This window comes from Sesamum indicum, linkage group LG8 (genome assembly GCF_000512975.1).
Source record: "Sesamum indicum cultivar Zhongzhi No. 13 linkage group LG8, S_indicum_v1.0, whole genome shotgun sequence".
Taxonomy (NCBI): domain Eukaryota; kingdom Viridiplantae; phylum Streptophyta; class Magnoliopsida; order Lamiales; family Pedaliaceae; genus Sesamum; species Sesamum indicum.
This window is the reverse complement of record NC_026152.1, coordinates 15,512,317-15,531,835: the sequence shown is the minus strand read 5'-3', so window position 1 is coordinate 15,531,835 and position 19,519 is coordinate 15,512,317. Positions and strand designations below refer to the sequence as shown.

Below are 19,519 nucleotides of genomic sequence, written 5' to 3'. Positions count from 1 at the left end.
AGAGACAATTCATTGGGTCAGTTCTCCACTACCTCCTGCTAGTCATAAATGTCAGTCATATTTAAGTAAAACTTCATTTCTGGAATTCTCATTTTACTTGTAGATTTTTATTGTTCTTGATTGATAAAGAATTTCAACCATCCATCATCAAAATTTTCAGCATCTGCTTATCTTGATCACTTATTAATTTCCTCAGCAGACCATCAGTTTCAACTATTGGTTGGTTTATTTATTGAAATTTAGGTAGATATTTTCGACGCCTGTCCTACTTATGAAAGGTGTGTATAATAGGAGGATCCTCATAGCTGACTTAAGATATGAATGAGGAAAGGCTTTGAGTTGTTGAGAGTGATTTTCCTTAGGGACAAAAGTTATCTGTTCTAGTCCAAAGTTGGATTTAGAAAAAATATTTTGAAATTATTAAATAACAAATATATAATATCTACAAAATATTTGTGAATATAATTGATACTCCAAAAATGCATAACCTCATCTGCCTTACAGGACATTTTCACTAGAAGAACACGGTATTCAAACTAAGTAAATATAATGGCAGCCCATATGTTCAAATGTCAATAATTATGTTTTGATGATTATAATCTGGAGAGGACAGCATATTATAAGATTGCCTGACAGGTTTGACTTCGTAAAATTGGAACTTGATAATAATCTCAGAAACACCAAAATGTTGCGAAGAAAATCAAGGAGACTATCAATAAATTCAAGGTGTGATAAAAATAATCTTTCTAGTATCTGGTGGTTTAAAAGCTGGGTTAGGCCCAGCGTCTTGCATTCAATCCGCTCTGCAAGGTTTATCAATATTTGTTCTGGTAAACCCCAGCTGGCTTTCTTAGAAACTACCAAGTTATTGCTTGTGTCTGACAATTTAAACAAGTTTAACTGCGAATAATATCAAAAACCTTAATGAGCTTGCCAAATTGTGCATTGTCAATGGTTTCCTGTCCTACTGGCTGAACTACGCTGTGTGAAAAGCTTTAGCCTGAAAATAAACTATTCACTTCACTATGAGTGAATCTGGCTAGAACCTGCTTCTCGTTGTTTCCTTGGAAAACTATCCATCATACAAGGTCTGAGCTGCCTTGGGGTTGATAATCATCTTAAAATAAAGGTAATATCCCTCCTTGCAGTGCTATCTACTTGGGCAAGTCTGGACTTCTTAAGCGGGTGGGTCACGAAATGCAGGTTTGGGCCATTAGGCATCATGAGATCATTATGTATTTAGTTGGGGACCTCAAAGGTAGGCTCCTATTGGTTGTCCTACTGGCTGAACTACGCTGTGTGAAAAAGCTTTAGCCTGAAAATAAACTATTCACTTCACTATGAGTGAATCTGGCTAGAACCTGCTTCTTGTTGTTTCCTTGGAAAACTATCCATCATACAAGGTCTGAGCTGCCTTGGGGTTGATAATCATCTTAAAATAAAGGTAACATCCCTCCTTGCAGTGCTATCTACTTGGGCAAGTCTGGACTTTTTAAGCGGGTGGGTCAGGAAATGCAGGTTTGGGCCATTAGGCATCATGAGATAATTATGTATTTAGTTGGGGACCTCAAAGGTAGGCTCCTATTGGTCGTGTGAGCCGTGAGGACGATGAGGCTGTTAGATAGGGCCTTGATTTGTTCTTACTTGTAACATTAGCTTAAATAGTTTAAGCTATTTGGGTTTGGCGAATATGTTGACAAGGCTAGGATTCTGATATGGTCCTTAAAGATGGTATCAAAGACCTTTTGAGGTAATAGTCTCTTTACTAGTTTTGTGAAGTGCACCATGGGCGAGGAGTTGGGTGCAGCAAAGACGATGTGTCAATGGGAAGTTGGTCAACTTTATCCCCCCGAAATTTTGGTTGTGAGAGAAACAATTTGAATGGAGTTCAAGAGCATGATTAAAACCTGTCTGGCAACATGTGTTCAAGTATTTCAGACTAGTTTGGCTTGTACTTGATAATGATTAAGGCCTGTTGTGATCTAGCCTCTATCCCCAGCAGAAACTGATTTGAGTTTTATATGAGAATTGACTCCAAAAGGAAAGAAAAAAAGCAAGTTGGGTGTTCCGAAGTTATCAGTCAACAGATTGTCACGCAGCAGTATCTTCTTCATATGTAAATTATGTTACCAATAAAACAATTAGGAGACTGCATGAACTAAAGCACACGGCGTAAAGTTCACATACAAAGTGGAAGATTTGACCATCTTATAGCTTCCAATTGAAGGAATTATGTGAAGGTTGGTATTCCAATTGCCAAAAACAGCATTTCAAAGCTTTCCAACTGATTTGCGTGGCTGATAAAATGCTCTACTTATTGTTGTGAAAATCTGGAAGACCTGTAAATTGAATCACCTTACTTAACCTGATTTACCTTCTCTTCGGACTTCATTAACAATTATACCTGTTGCATCTTAACTTGCAGGACTGCCCTACAAGCTGTAGTAAGTATGATCCCCTAGTTCTATTTTAGTTTAGAAGTAGATGAATAGCAAGAGTAATACTTTCTTTTTCTCCGTATTCAAGGACAATTTTGAAACCTGTAAAATTGTCCAGATTCAAGTAAATTGATATGCATCAATCATGGATGGTATTGAACATGTTTGCATCCTTAAGGTTTCTACAGGTCAACCAGCGAAACTACACGTCTTTTCCCCTGCAGCATGGTGCATTTGTTCTTATTTTCTTGTGAGGTCTGGCTTTGGTGTTTTGAAATCTAAATCAGATACTTTCAGTTACAAGTAAGGGAGAAGATAAATAGAATGAAATATACTTGCAGGAAAATTGTGTTTGTCAATAATGTCATAAATGAAAATTAAAATGAGGAGTTTTTTGTCTTTTGAGCCTTATGTTTCCACTTTCTTGCAAAAACTTTTCTTATTCATTCCCTTTTGCATCCAATTTTTCTTGTACATTCACCTTTTGCTCCAACCAAACAAGCTCTTGCATCCCCTTTGTTGGGTAGCCACAACAGGTTTAACCTGACCTAACCTCTTATTCACCAAAAAAAGGGGGGAAAAAGAAACCGTACAAGTAAGAAACTAATATATGGTAAGCATGGTTCCAAATAATTATCGATTGGATGGAGTTGGCAAAGCATATGAATTTGAATGTAAGTGGAAAGAGATGTGACTTACTTTGAAATGTGTGCATTCATTATATATATTATCATTTGTATTTCTATTGAACGTCACGGGATAAAAGGCCTTGTCTATGCTTAAATATGAGTCAATTGCATCATAGTTATTCAATGAAAATGTTGTAACATCATTTCCCTCCGTGATCTGGATGTTGAATCATTTGCTATCATATAGTTAGTGATTTCTCAATTAAATATATGATTGTTGTGATGTTATTTAGTTGCCCTCCCACCCCCAAACTGTTAATATATATATGTCTTGATGCACTCTTATTTTGCCATTTCCAGGGCATGGAGGCGATCTCCGCGTTTATTTGGAGGGTTTAGCAATGGCGGAAAACGTTCAGGAATATGTAAAGCAAAAGCCATTCGGCCAGAGACCCATTACAGAAAAGAATCTGTCTTGGGGTTTCTATCTTAAGGTAATTGAAGCCAGTTCAACGCCGCCACGGGAAACTGAGGAGGCCGATTCTTGACAACTTTAACAGTTTGATTTTGTCGTAACATCATGATCTCTGTATCTGCATCAGTGCTATCAGTGTCTCAACCGCTATGTGAGCGAGTGAGAAAAGTCAAAGGCAATCTAACTGAGAGTCTACTGTATTGTTATTTTGCAACCACTTAACTTATTCCAGGGAACAGATTGTCTAAGTGTCATAGCATAAATGAGTTTCAGGAGCTAGATGTTTGATCTATTGATGATCAGTTTTTGTAGTTTCAGGTAAATTTTGTTGCAATAGTGTCTGTTGTGTTGCTAAGCAAATCCATCGTTCGATGTAGATGTATTGTGTATGATAGGATGTGGAGCCGGACAACGGAGTGTGTTACTCCTGAAGTGAAAATTTTGTATTATGCATGTAATTTGCTGGTAAGATTTGTTGTTTCTGCAGTGGTGTTTGTAGTGTGCATTGGCTTTCTTAGTTGTTTCACCCACTCTATTGTTCGAGGTTTTGAATTCATTTGGATTGAAAGATTTGGAGTCACGGGTATTTGAATTTATTTGGATAATTGCATTTCACAAAGTATTTGAAGTCCTTCGATTCTCATTTTGAACTATATTTTGTTTTGATATTACTGGACATTCTCTCCAAATGTTTATGTCAAATTCAAATCCTTATATCCATCCATATGAAACATTATGGATTATGACATAGTATATGCAGATGTCTTGACATGTAATTTCATATTATGATTCAAACTGTATACAGATCAGAGTTTTCCTCTTAGGCCGCCAAAACGAATAATATTTTATGTTTTTAGCCTATTGAACTCGAGACTAATTTGTTTTATTTTGTTATTTTTTTGCGCAACAATAAATCATAATCTCCACATCTTATTTGCCGTCTCTGAATACATCTGACTACATATTACATGCTACCATCTAATTGTATAATTAACAAACAACTTGAAAGAAAACTTCGAATAAAGGTCAATACGATATGGCATTTGCTCATAAAAAAATATACGTAAATGGCATTTGCTCATAAAAAAATATATGTAAACGATTTTATATCGTACTTCAGGTATTACTTATACCATAAAACGACGTCCGACCAAAAATTTCCTTATATATGGTACCTGTTTGTAGCAAAATCTTTGGTTGTAAGGAAAAGAATGAGATTGTATGTGCCTAATAAGATGAGATAGTTATGAGAAATCATGAACGTCTTCAATTAAAAATGATTCAAAACTAAACACTCGGATATAAACTTAATCAATACTCTTCGATGATATCAATATTAAAAACAAAAAAAAATCTAAAGTACATAATATTCGCTCACTCTCCTCATTAATGCGATCGCAATCATTTATTAGAGGTGGTTAAAATTATAGACAGCCCATCAATATTTTCGACCTAACTTATAATGCAAACGCAAAGCTTAAAGTAGTTATATTTATTTTTCGACGAAATAAGATCTTATCAACTCATTTTAATTATATATGGAGAGAGGTTCCAATTATGTACCAACCATATGAATGGTTGCATGTGCCTTTCAATTAAATTTCACACCTAAAATAGGATTATTTCCTTTTAGGTAAGTGGCAATTTATGAAAATCACACATGCCTAAAATAACACAGTTGTGTCTTAGTCTGACTTAATGTGAACTTATTGTAATATGGATTTGTTCAGCGAATCGATCTATTTGGTAATTTATTGATATCGATATAAATAATATAAATAAATAAATAAGTTATATAATATAATTAGTAGTACTCGTGTGCATATATATATAAATATTAATTAGGTCTAGATATTTAAAGGGGAGCTAACAAATTATTTATCACCAATAATTAATCTTGACCTACTTTCATCTTTTTGCACCGTTCGTTTTTTTATAGGATACTTAAAATTTGCTATAATTACGATAAATATCATGTGGATTTTACCTTTAATGTATCTAATATTTAGATAATCGTGTTTGTTTTAATTATTTTATTCGATCGTTATATATAATCAAGTAACGTAATTGAAAAATGAGTAAAATATCGTTTGGATCCTATCGCAATTTCAATATCTGAATTCCCTCCACAGCAAAATCCTATTTATAAGAAATAAAATTTCACAAATTCAAAATAAATAAATAAAATGACCCTTTAGCAAATTCCATTTATATGGGTAAGTATCATAATTAATTTTGTATCTACCAGCATTTAAGAACATCCACGTTACGTATTCTTAAAATTTGATAGTAAATGTTTCAAAGAAAGTAGCTGCCATATATGAATGCATCGCAATTTTATTATTTATTATATTCAAATTCAAATATTGATTCGATATATTGATATTTTTAAATTAATAAATATATTTAGAGTGAATAGAAAACAGGACACTATTATGGAAAGTAGTCTATATATTTACATTTGCGGGACTCGAACCCATAACCTCTTGATTGTAATGACGCCCTCCATCCTCTAGCTTTGGAAATAGAGATAATTGCACGGTTAATTACATTGATACTTCTTGCAGTTACGACGAATTACATCAAACACCCTTCTCCCTTTTTAAAATTATAAATATATCTCTTGAAGTTGTAGTTTTAATTACAAGTATTTTCCATGTTTTAGGACAAAATTTTACAAGTATACGTCTTGTAATAAATTACGTGGACAAGGTGTCGTTGTACATCTATAAAAAAATAAAAAAATATTTATATAATTAAATCTAATTTCAGGAGACGTGGATGTAATTTATTATTACAAGATTGATTGGTTTGAGTAGATATGAAAAAGTTGTTTTGATCCCACCTTTCTATGTTATTAATCACTTATGCACGCATTGTTTGCCCCTTCCACACTATTGTTGTGATTTCTCTGTCTGAAAAGTAGGCGTCTTGGTGTAATAAAGTGGAAATAGTATACGTATATATATATATATATATATATATATAAAATTGCACTTTTCGTTCCATATAATAAGGGATTTGTGCATATAGTATCCAGCTTTACGGACTAAGTATATTTAGTTTTATAATTAAAAAGATAAATTAATTATATTTTATCATTTAAATTAGATATAAACGTCGAACAATAGTATAGTCTTTAGAAGAACCTTGAAGTTTACGAATCAATGGCTCGCGATCACCTTGGACACAGACATGATGCATATGTATGGATGCACATTGCAACGGAAAATAATATTAGTAACAAAATAATTTTTTTGTCGTTGATATATATATGTATCTATCTATACTAATTAAGAAGAAAAACTCTCTACAATTATAAACGGTGATTAATAATACCGTCGTACTAATTTTTATATATAATAAATATACCAGTAATTGAATCATTGTAAAAGTTAATTGTAATTTTATTTTATTTTATAATAGTGACTTCACGTCATTTTAACACTATATACTAATTTTTTTGTTGTATTGATAAAACTTTAAGTTGATTTTTTATTTTTTTATTTTGTTGAAATATTTTTTGTTGATTTCTATGTATATATATATATATTATTCTCGTTTAAAATATATTTTAATACGTAAAAAATTATATATATATATATATACATAAAAATAATGTATTACGACGGCTTATATGGCCTGTGAGTTGGGTTGATCATGACTGAGACGATGAGTTTGACGCACAGCCCATATGTCTCTTCACTTTTTGCATGTGCTTTTCACCTCTCTGTCTCTCTCTCTCTATATATATATGTACGTGTGTGTGTGTGTGTTTTCGTGTGTGTATAAATGTCGATTTTTCCAAGTGAAGTTTCTAATGAGACAAATTTTCTTAAGACAACATTAAAACATAATATTAGAGACAAAATTTGAAATGATAATTTTACATTATCTCTATAAATATTTATTAAAACAACAATAATTTTATTTTTATCATAATATAATTATTAGTAACGAGATTTGTGTACAAAATCGCCACTAGAGACAATGGAAATATCTATATATATAACGATAACACAAACATAATTAATAGGATAAATTATATTGTGTTTCTCTAAGGTTTTTCATGATTATAAATATCCTTTTAGAATTAACGGTCGTATGACAAATACCTCATCTTGACAGTCCATTGCATGAGGTATTTGTTAGATGACCGTTAATATCAGAGGATATTTATAATTTTTTAAATAATCATGAGATATTTATAATTATGTCGAAGTATAGATAATCATATCATAATTTACCTTAATTAATAATCATTATTTGTTATCATTAGTCATCACTGTACATGTACCACTTGTTCTTTCAATACAAAATTTATGCAAAACTTTCTTGTCACTAATATTTGCTAATGATAATTTTTCAAAATAATTCTCGCTATTAAATTTAAAATTATAATTTTTTATTGCAATAAAAATAAAAATTTTAATCACTTATATAATATATATTTAGTGACAATATTAAATTTTTTTATTTTATATGTTGTTTGATTGTATAGACACATTAACAAGGAATGAGAATGTGAAAAGAAGGGAAATTGCACTTTTTGGCTCATATCTTTTTCAATTTAGTCTCGTTTGTTACGTTTTTCTCGGATTATATTTGCATTTCATAAATTAAAATTTTTTTTAATTTTAATCCTCATGTACATTTTTCGTCTGATAACTAAACGAAAATATATAGAAAATGCACGTGAGACTACTAATAGCTTTGTTAATTATTGAGCAGAAAATACACGTGAGACTACTAATGGCTCCGTTAATTATTGAATAGAAAATACATGTAAAAATTAAAATTGAAAAAATTTTCAACTTATGATATAATCCTGTGTGTGAGCATATATATATATATATATATACATTTAATTATTTAATTGAGCAGCATGTGATGCCAGATATGATCATAATAGTGTGAATCTTGTGATCTGTTGACAAATATATATTATGATAATTTGCATGCATGTCCCACAATATTTAATTAATTCCACACAAGACTTCCATTACCACTCTATATATACATTTTCTTTGTTTTCTTCATATATAAGCTGTTTTACTGACCAAAATTATCTTCTCTAAATTATATTGACAGCCCGAAAGTTAAATTTAATTATACAAAAACCTCTTCATTATTTAAAAAATTTACAATTAGATCCCCTTTATATGTTAACTCATTCTAACAAAAAATAAAAATTATTAACAAATTATTAAGTACATATTAAATAACAATAAATTTGATCTCTTGTCACAAATAATTATTAGGGACAAGAATATTTGTGCATAAAGTAGTTACTACATATATAGTTTTTATAAATTTTAAATAATTTTGCGAGAAGACACCTAGTAATCTTGGAAACTTTGTACTATATATTGAAAATTCACTATTTACACCTGATTTCTTTTGTTAGGATTTGAACGAAAAATGTTGATGTTAGTTAAAAAAAATTGCATCAATTTTTAGTTTTACCCATCATTTAAATTATTTTTATGTAATAATTTTGTACTTATGAAGGAAAAATATGATGCTGATCTTATTATATATATATATTACATTTATTAATTTATAAGTACGAAAATATACATAAAAATATCAAACAAGTGACAAAATTAAAAAAAAATTAGTATTTTTCTTTGCTTTCGTCAGCATTTTCCATCCAAATGGTAATGGAGGAAGTAATGTGTAAATTGAAAATTTTCGAAGGTGGTGTAAATATAACTTCAAAATTTTTTTGAGGAAAATTGTAATTTAACATTTTCAGATGGTATCTAAGTGTAATTAGCCCTATAATAGACCATTTAATAACATAATTTTTTGATGAGAATCACTAAAAACTTACATTAAAAGATATTTCTAGTAAAAATTTCTTTTTTTTAAAAAACAGTAATTAAAACATGTTTGTTTGTTTTATACGTATTCTCATTGAGAATATATTGATATGACACCGAAATTCAATATAAAACACAATGTCATTAACTAATCCAAACACATTCTCATTTTATTACAAAATTGAAAATACATATTCTTCACTAAAAACTAAAAGCTGAAAATAAAAACACAAACAAACAGGCGAACTTGCGGAGAAACGAGAAAACTATTAGAAATGAAAAGGAAATAAACATATTTTTCCTACTATATATATAAAATTCATAATTAAACATAATTTAGTTTCAAAGTTTTATAACTCCCATTTGGCTTTTATTTATTGTTTTTTCCAAAGTTTAAAGCAAAGTGGGAGGAATAGCACTTCTCTTTAATGTGAAGATTAGGATTATATACCTTTTGTACCCAAAATTTGTACAAGAAGCAAATTTAAGTTTGAATACGCAATTTACCTTATTTATGCAAATATTCAGAAATTATTCAATGTTTTTCATTATTTCTTGAATAAATGCATTCGATTTTGTCATTAATGTGACGATCACACTTAAACTGTTTAAAATAATTAAAACACCTTTGGACATCAGCAAAATGGCCAACCACTTCAAGAAACTTCATAATATTTATTACGTAAGATTGGATTCACAACCATTCAAATTATGTGTTTGAGCTATACGGATATCTTATATCAATAGTTTTGGACTCTTTTTTGTATCGACTTCATTGATTTAAGTACTTGAGAGTTATAATTAGGGGCAACCCAGTGTTATGGTTACTGATTTTAAAAGTATAAATAAACTTAGATTAGCCCATAGTTTGAAATCGATCAGAAAAACTAAATAGACTCAATGTGTTTTGTTCGAACCATAAATCAATTATATTAAAATAGTATTTCAGCACTATCTCTACATTTCTCAAGACTCATTCCAACTTCAATCTACTTTGGTTTGCTCAATAGATCTGTTTTATAGTCTTAGAAAGAACCCAAAAACAACAAAGAGAGCTCTGAACTTTAAAAAAGTATATGACTTTTACGTAGCAATAATTTATTCCTATAAATTAGAACAAAAGAAAGAAAAATAAACTATTTGGTCATAAAAGAATTATAAAATAAATAAACAAATAAAAAGAAATGGGGGCCATCTGAACTGATCTCTCCCTCTCATATAATCCTGACAAAATCACATGTCCCCATGCAGACAATTTTAGACCCACCCATATACCCATCCCACATGGAAGTGGTGAGAAAAGGCACTTCACCAAAACCTGGCCTCTTCATTTCCCTCCTTATTTGGTAATAATTAAATATTAAATTAACATTTTCTTGAATTTTAATATTGATTTTTGCCTGCGTTTTCTCTCTTATCATGCCCTGGTCTACACATGGATGGTGGACTTTACATTCATTGAACAACTAACTAATCCAAGCTTCTCTGGGCTGTCTTCATTTCTTTTCTTTTCTTTTCTTTTTTTATATTTTTTTGGGTGTTTTATTGAGGGATTTGAGCAAAACATTTTGTTCTTGGATCTGGGAAGGTTCTTGTTATTGTTAATGCATTGGTATTAGTTTCGTCGCAGGTTGAATGTTCTGCTGAAACATCTCTGTGTTCTTTTGCTTCTCATTGTGGATATAGTTTGAGTTTCTTTAGTGAAGAATTGAAATTGCTTGGTTTGACTGAAAAGATTTGATTTTGGATTGTGGGCTGTCTTGTTACACTTCGATTGTGGAGCAGAATGAGTTAAATCTTGAAGGGTTCTTGGCAGATTGTCTGGGGTTCTGTTGCAAAGCTTGAATTAATCAAGTGAAATTTGAACAGTAATTGACTTAAAGGAATTGCAGTCAGGAGGGAATTTGCTGGTCAAATATGTGTGTATGGTGTTGAGGGAGATTATGTTAATTCTTGCTGCTTGAAATGCTTGTAAAATATTGTCTAAGTTCTGAGGGTATCTTTCTGCCATTGGCTTGGTGTAGTTTTGAGACATAGGGAGAGTATATGGGAAAATTCTGGTTTTGGAGCCAGGTTTTTGCATTGATGAATAGCTATGAATAGAGCATTTGGATTGAACGAAACGGTGGAGGATAATTAGACCTTGAGAAAGTTTCTGGTGATTTTGTTATTGTGATCAACGAGGGGGGCTGAAGATGGCAGCAAAGCTTTTGCATTCCTTAACAGATGATAATCCAGATTTACAGAAGCAAATAGGATGTATGACTGGGATCTTTCAAATGTTTGATCGTCAGCATATGCTTACCAGTGGTAGGCGAATTGTAGGCCACAGCCCAAAAAGGCTACCTTCTGGTAAAGATTTCTGCATCTGGTTTACTGCCAACAGTCTTAATTTTGGAACTTCTATAGTTTACTCTGACAGTGTTCTTTGGGAGATACTATGAGCATGATAATATCACTGATTACTGCTACTGTGTTCTGGGAAATGTATTGTCAATGTAGTCTTATATGAGTGTGAAGTTGCTCATTTCATACTTTTCTTTCTTGATGTCTTCAAATGCTATGATTTGCAGGAAATTCCCAGTTCAATAGAGATACTCTGGAAAGAGAGTCCAACACCTCACAACTAAGATCTGCATCAGTGGTAAGACCTCTGAGTTTTAAGTTTACTTTGGTAAATTCAAACGGACGACTTAGTTCGATGGACATCCCGTAGATCGATACAAGATTGTCTACTTTGCAAGGTTTAACATGTGAAGAGAAAAAGTATACGGGACTTAAAAGCATAAAATTGTTTTCCTTCTGTTTTCTATCGTCATGGTTTCTTGCAAACTTCTTATATGGTGATTTTCAAGACTGGTAACTTATGAAATTCGGAGGCTCCATCAATTCATGAAGGGAAAAGTGGAATTATCCCTTGCTTTTGAAATTCTGCAACTTTCCCTAATGTAGTTAAAACAAGCAGCATAGTGATAACATCCTGCAACTTTCCCCGTCCTTTCACTTGACACAGTGACTTAGTTTCATTCTGTCGGTGGCTTTACATCCTTAATCTGTCATGGTACAGAATCAAACATTGTCTTGACTAGGGAACTGAAAATGGGACTGACTCATTGCAGTGTCTTAAAAGTCACGTGGAAATTTGCATTTTTATTCTCTACATTACAAGGTGACTTCTATCATGAAATCAGCAAATGTTCTCATGCAACATTGACATTTTTCCACTTACCATACAGGAAACGTACTCACACAAGAATGTGCAAGACCGACAACGAGTCTCCACGGAGTCATCCAGGGCTTCATTCTCATCTTCGTCCCGGTCATCTTCTTTCTCTTCTCTTGACTGTAACAGAGCTACTACTCAATTGGAACCAGCATCCTTTGACCGAATTATTTTTCCTGAAAACCCTCCAAGGGATCCAGCAATGAACCAGCAAAATACATCCCCACAATTTACTCAACAAACCATTGATCTTCGGGATTTGGTGAAGGATTCCATATACAGGGAAGTTCAGGGTGTATCTATTAAAGCGAAAACCGTAGAGGAGGCTACAGTTCCATATAGAGATTCGCCAAGACTACAGTCAAAAGCTAGTGATGATTCTTGTGGCTCAGGTCTTGACAAAAAGCAAAGTACGGCTGCTGATCTGAGGGAATCTCTTAGAGTTCTTGCTAAGCTTCAAGAAGCACCTCGGTACCATAACGAACCTAGAGAACTTATGAGATCATCGTCCTACCACTCAAAGGATGGGCCGTCGTTTTCGATCTCAAAAGATGCCCCTCGGTTTTCTTATGATGGAAGGGAGATGAACCGCACAACCTTTAATTCACGGGATGGTTCCAACTCTGCCTTAAAGCTTAAAGATCTTCCAAGACTTTCATTAGACAGTCGAGCAGGTTCATTGAGGAGTGTGAATGCTGATCCTAAATCCAACTTGAAACCTATGCCAAAGGGTAGTGGTGCTTTTGATGGAAAGGTTCAGAGTCAGCAACAAACACCTGGAAATCCAGCACGGCCTCCAAGTGTTGTAGCAAAGCTGATGGGTTTGGAAACGCTACCTGACTCCTTACCATCTAGTGATGCCAACATGGGTTTAACTAGAAGTTATCCAGATGCAGATTTTGTTGAGAGAAGAGATCCAAGCAAAATAATTCAAATATCCAGTTCTTCAAAGAACTCTTTGAAGGAGCCTAGCTCACCACATTGGAGAAATTCGGACAGTTCAATGAAACCCATGTCACGATTTCCAATTGAACCAGCACCGTGGAAGCAGATTGATGGGTCAAGGGGTTCTCAGAAAGCAGCCTCCAGAAGTACAAGAGGTCCATCAAAGGCTCCAACCGCATTTCCGTCTGTTTACAGTGAGATAGAGAAGAGACTGAAAGATATTGAATTCACACAATCTGGGAAGGACCTTAGAGCACTTAAACAGATATTGGAAGCAATGCAGGGTAAGGGACTCCTAGAAACCCCAAAAGAGGGACAAGGTTCAAATTTCACCAGTCATAAAGACAGTGAGCAAAACATTTTAACTTCCACAAAATCAGTAGACGACCAAAAGCCACAGACCGGTGACGTTTTTGCTTCCGCAAAGAGGAGGACAGGTTCTGCACGAACTTACGAGTCTCCAATTGTGATAATGAAACCAGCTAAACTTGTCGAGAAATCTCGTCTACCTGCTGCTTCTGTAATTTCACTTGATGGCTTATCTCGTCTACCGAAAATTCGGAGTAGTGAGTCTACTGATAATAGTAAGGTTCAAAGCAGTGTCGTGACATCTAAAGATCTGAGGTTTAAATCTAGCCAACAGGACAATGTTCTAAATTCTGCCAACACGAAAAATGACAAAACTCTAAAAACCACACAGACTTCAACTAGATCCCAGCACTTGGCCAAAGAGGGCAATGCTGGGTCAGGAAAGAGTTCAGGATCCATCAGCCCAAGAATCCAACAGAAGAAACTTGAGGCAGAAAGAAGATCTAGACCACCTACCCCTCCTGATTTAAGCAAATCAAAAAGATCGTCAAACAAGCCACAGGGCCTGTCCAACTCTCCAGGTGGAAAAAGACGACCAAAATATATCAACTATCAGCTAAGTGAAGACCAACTAAGTGAGGTCAGTTTTGAATCAAGGAATTTAAGTTCTCATGAAAATGAAAATGAGGATTCAGCTCAAATAAACGAGACTGTCCTACTGGGCTCCAGCAATGCTGAAGTGACTAGTTCTGAAAGATCTCCTGGCATAAGCAGTCTCCAGAGCCCATCTAAGAAAACCTCTGAGTTTATGCTATCTGGCTCGGTAGAGAAGGTTGGTAATTTTATTTTCTTACATCTAATTGATGTGGTCTATTCATTTGCTAACTATATCATGGTTTATTCAGAAATCTACCCTGGTGTTGTGTGAAGAAGAATCAGCAGAACTAGGTTTTGTTCGCATTGAATACTCCAGTCCCGTCTCTGTTCTTGACAATGTGGTGTACAAACATGATTCTCCTCCTACAGAATATGCAGGGAAGCCCTTCAAAGGTACTTTTCTTTGTTAATTGTTATTACACTTGTATGTGTTACAGAACAAATGAGTCAGGGTATATGACATTTGTTTCTACTAATTGACGTATATACATTAATGCATGTCTTGCTGTTTGTGCGTCTGTTAATAGATTTATCTACATTTTATAGTTGCAATATTATGAAAGGGAGGCCTAGTAAAATACCTTGATCTCTCTTGTCTCTCAACTATCTATTAGAATTTGTCAGTGGACCTTCGCAGCCACTTCTCTGTCTATTATTCTCCAATATCTCTTTCATGTCATTCTCTTTCATTATGTTTCTGCCAAGGACAGTTTCCCGTTCAACTTCATAATACTCTTAAGTTTTCCTGTCATGAACTAAAATAAGCATATAAAATGACTCTTATGTTTTAATTTATAGAAGTTTGAAAGAGTAATATCAAGAAGTTCTTATTACATCACTTTTCATGGAACGAAAATTTATCATCCCCTCCATGTGCTTGGTGATGTTTAGAAATAAACTGCATGTGTGGCTTCTCAGAAGATGTTTAGTTTCATTATTTGCCTTCTGTGCAATTTTAGTAATATCCCAAATCAAATCATGTAAAACAAGCATAGACTGAAGCAAGAGCAATAAGATGTATAGGAAAGGTTGTAGATTTTCTTATTTAACATGCACAAAGTTCGTACCTGATTGTTTTTATTTATTTATTCCAGTGGATGCATCAACGGGTAATGAGAGGAACCCAACTGCCGCTCAAGAGAGTTCAGTGGATGGTTTTGATCCCAACTCCATGAAATCTGGTGCTACATTTGAAATTAACAGAAAGAAACTGCAAAACATTGAGAACTTAGTTCAGAAGCTCAGACGGCTCAACTCCAACCATGATGAAGCCCACACAGACTACATTGCCTCGCTATGTGAGAACACTGACCCGGACCACAGATATGTTTCTGAGATTCTATTGGCTTCTGGTCTCCTCCTAAGAGACCTCAGTTCGAGCCTGTCAGATTTCCAGTTTCATCCCTCCGGTCATCCTATCAACCCTGAGTTGTTTTTAGTCTTGGAACAAACAAAGGGAAGCACTTTATTGAAGGAAGAATGTGGCTTAAAAAAGACAGCTCAATTGACGACAAGTGAGAAGTTTCATCGGAAACTCATATTTGACACTGTTAATGAGATTCTTGCCAGAAAATTAGTCGAGGGAGGTCCACATTTTGAGGCTTGGTCAAGGCCGAGGAAGCTAGCCAGAACTGCCCTCAATGCTCAGAAGCTTCTTAAAGAATTATGTTCTGAGATTGAAGAGCTTCAGGCCAAGAATCCAAAATGCATCTCTGATGAAGAAGACGATGGGTGGAAAAACATCTTGTGCAATGATGTCATGCATTGGTCAGAAAGCTGGATAGACTTTGATGCTGAAATCTCAGGTGCAGTCCTTGACATTGAGCGGCTGATATTTAAAGATTTAGTTGATGAGGTTGTGATTGGGGAGTCTGCCGGTTTGATAACGAAACCAGGCAGGCGTAAACTCTTTGCAAAGTAGATCATATTCAGCTTGCTGTCTTTCATCCATTTGATTTGTTCCTACATCTGCATGTTGCCGCTTCTGGTTTATATTATATTTGTTCAGGTAGAAATCTCGAATATCTATAACCACAGGCTGATTTAGTTGTAAAGAAAATCCTTGTGAAAATCCATCATTCAGCAAAATATTTATGAAGATTAACATTTTACAGTGAATTATTCAAGAATTCACATGCATATCCTAGCACTTGTTTTGTTTAGATATATATTTTTAGTTTCTCATCTTTTCATTTTCCTGTTCAAATCCAGATCTTAAATCAGTTTGGATTAACATTGGCAGAAGCAACCATGCAAATAACTCCCATTTCCTCGATACATTAACTGCTAATTTTCCTTCACTCCTTTCACCATAACAAAAGATTGATTTTAACAGTATGGATTCATAAGCATGCTGCTAAAATGTCCAAGATTGCAGTCATTATGTGTGGATTAGGAAACTTGAATTTGAAAAAAAGGTTTGAAGACCTTGCAATTCCTTCAAAACCATGTGGGGTCACATAGTGTATTTCCATAAAGCATGGTACTAATTGTGCAAAACGTCGCAAGTGGGACTTAATTGGCACGGCTCCTCTCAGTTGCAAATTTGTAATGATACAGTGAGAGTGTTGATACCAGTATTGCAGTGTTCATCCGGGCTAGGATCTTGCTCAAAACCAGCCCGATATAGGACTTGGTGGACTCTCTGGTTTCAATAGCCAGCTTTTGAGGTAGAGTACCCGCAAAATCATATCAACAACACTAAACACTGCAATGGAGTAATGATATATGGAATTGATGATGGTGCATTTTTCATAAAGCATGCTACCACTTATACTACAACGCTATTATTCTGAAATAAAACTCTATTTCCAAAATTGAAATTCATCTATAACTATTAAATCTAACAAATAAATAACTGGTTAATTACACTTAAACTCCCTTTAAAAATATGAAATTATACGTTCCTCCAACAAGTTTCAAAAATTACACTTCTCCCTTTCCAAGAATTCTCCATTTCCACTTGACTTCCCTCCATTTGGGTTTGGACAGAAAATGCTGAAGTCAATAAAAAAAAATTTACATATATTTTTAATTTTGCCCATCATTTTAAGATTTTCAAATAAATTTTATACTTATAAAGGAGTAAATGTAATATATATAAAGTTAAAAGGGTGTAAATTGTAATAAAATATATTTTGCAAATTATAACTGATATGAAAAAGTGCACTTGGCCTAGGTCAAGGCCCAACTGTGCATAAAGGCTCAGCAGAAAACCCTTACGCGCACAGAGTCCAAGAGAGAATAAGTAGCCCATTATCGACGTATAGAACATCAGAAAAGTTGGCTCGAATAAAAAAATTCGTTTGCGCAATAGAAAACAAATCCCTTGAGTCCTTTACACATGGCCGACATTATTTGTATGGCATAGAAGGAAAAACCACTAAGTCACTACCTCAACTTGAAAATACGAAAGGATTACCCTCACATTCTAACAATTCTCCCCCAAGATGTAAACCTTATTCTTTAGGAGACCCACTTGTCTCAAGTCTCCTCAGCCAGCTTGACCCCATAAATCTTCCGCCAACCACCTCTGGACTCAAAGGGGTCTTATTGGCAACAACCACTGACCCGAGTTCTAAGGGGCACACCTTATCATACGAGGGGTATTAAAAGCTATAAAAGCTAACTTCCCTTCTAGTGAAGGATAACATTCTCTTAGTATAAGCACGCATACAAAATCCTTATTCAAAACATTTCCCTCAGTAGAATCATTCTATAAGTTTTTAAGCATTCATTGCTATTTCATTTATCTTTGAGTTTGTCTTTTTACAATCGTTTGTTGACTTATTCGTTGGAGTATTAATATCTTTTTTATCGGTCCTCTTTCTTAGGCTTGCAAAAGATTTGGGCCAAAGAGCTTATATTCAAAAATTTCGATAATAGACATTATTTGCTTGCATCAATAATGATTAGACAAAAGTAGTTGTTTATGAATACAATTATTAACTATATTTTTTTGTACTTCTTCTATGTCCTATAAATGAGTGAAGTGAACACTATTGTTGCGTATATTTATTCAAGCAGTGGATGAAGTTTTGAACAACACATTTTTAAAAAATAGCTGAAATAATAATTTTAAGTTCGCTCCATATATAGAAAGTATGAAAAACACCAAAAAATGACTAATTTATTCATTCATCTATACCTGCTTTCAATCCAATGACTATAATTTAAAAGCAATATTTCATTATAATTTCACTCTTTTGATTTTATATATATTTATATTTGGGCTTACAAGTACAAAAATATTACAAGAGAATTTTGAATGAGATAAAAATTAAAAATTTATATATTTTTTTGTTGATATCAATATTTTCTGTACAACCCTAATGGAAGAGGGTGAGTTGTATACAGAAAATTTGTGGACAGAGTGCAATGTAATTTAAAATATTTTTGGGGGAAATATAATTTCGTATTTTTGAAAGAAATCTAAACATAATTATAATTTATAATTTTTGCATCTCCTCTAAAAATACAGAATTAAATTTTTTCTATTTTTTTTTTAAATTACACTTACACTCGTTTTAAAAATTATTTATTTATAGTTATACCCTTCTCATCTATAGATGCCGTATAAAGTATAAATTAACCCTACATCTTATGTAACGATTTATTAACAAATCAGTGTTGCTCATTCTGCGAGTATTTCCCAACCTTATGGGAGCAACGTACACACCATCTCTGCTCCAGAAACTCAACTCACCATTACTTCACCCCTCAACAAATCCCCACCCCACCACCAACTTCGCCGCCGCCACGTCCACCATTGCCACCAGAGGATCATTCCTAATACTCACAGCCTTTTTCCCTTTCCTTGTTTTTCATCTCCCTTATCGACGAATTGCTCTTTTCTGCAGTGCGAGTTTGCTATTCTGAGTATCAGTAGTTCGGTATGTTATTTTTTTAAGTTTCTTCTTTTCCCGTCCCTTTATGAATTAGGAGGAAGAAGCAGTACTAGCTCAAGAATTACGTTCTTCGATTGATGAAATCCATTAAAAGCCAGTCCAAACTTTCGC

General features: G+C 33.6%; 2 protein-coding genes across 2 annotated transcripts in view; both read left to right on the top strand.

Moving 5' to 3' along the window:
- LOC105168876 overlaps positions 1–4,030 on the top strand; it is a gene marked incomplete in the record, with an annotated part of 7,761 nt that extends 3,731 nt beyond the window's left edge. Inside the window, 2 exon segments of the mRNA XM_020696288.1 lie at positions 1–16; positions 3,428–4,030. Coding sequence (XP_020551947.1) covers positions 1–16; positions 3,428–3,615 — 204 coding nt within the window.
- On the top strand, positions 10,627–16,451 carry LOC105168875 (protein LONGIFOLIA 2). The gene is made up of 5 exons (XM_011089059.2): positions 10,627–11,719; positions 11,941–12,011; positions 12,604–14,676; positions 14,750–14,894; positions 15,596–16,451. The coding sequence occupies exons 1-5, from the start codon at positions 11,563–11,565 to the stop codon at positions 16,420–16,422; spliced, it is 3,273 nt and encodes a 1,090-aa protein (XP_011087361.1). The 5' UTR covers positions 10,627–11,562; the 3' UTR covers positions 16,423–16,451.

Coding starts and splice junctions, on each gene's coding strand:
- LOC105168875 (XM_011089059.2), top strand. CDS start 11,563: ATGGCAGCAAAGCTTTTGCATTCCTTAACAGATGATAATCCAGATTTA. Junction 12,012..12,603: donor AACTAAGATCTGCATCAGTG/GTAAGACCTCTG, acceptor CTTACCATACAG/GAAACGTACTCACACAAGAA. Junction 14,895..15,595: donor TGCAGGGAAGCCCTTCAAAG/GTACTTTTCTTT, acceptor TATTTATTCCAG/TGGATGCATCAACGGGTAAT.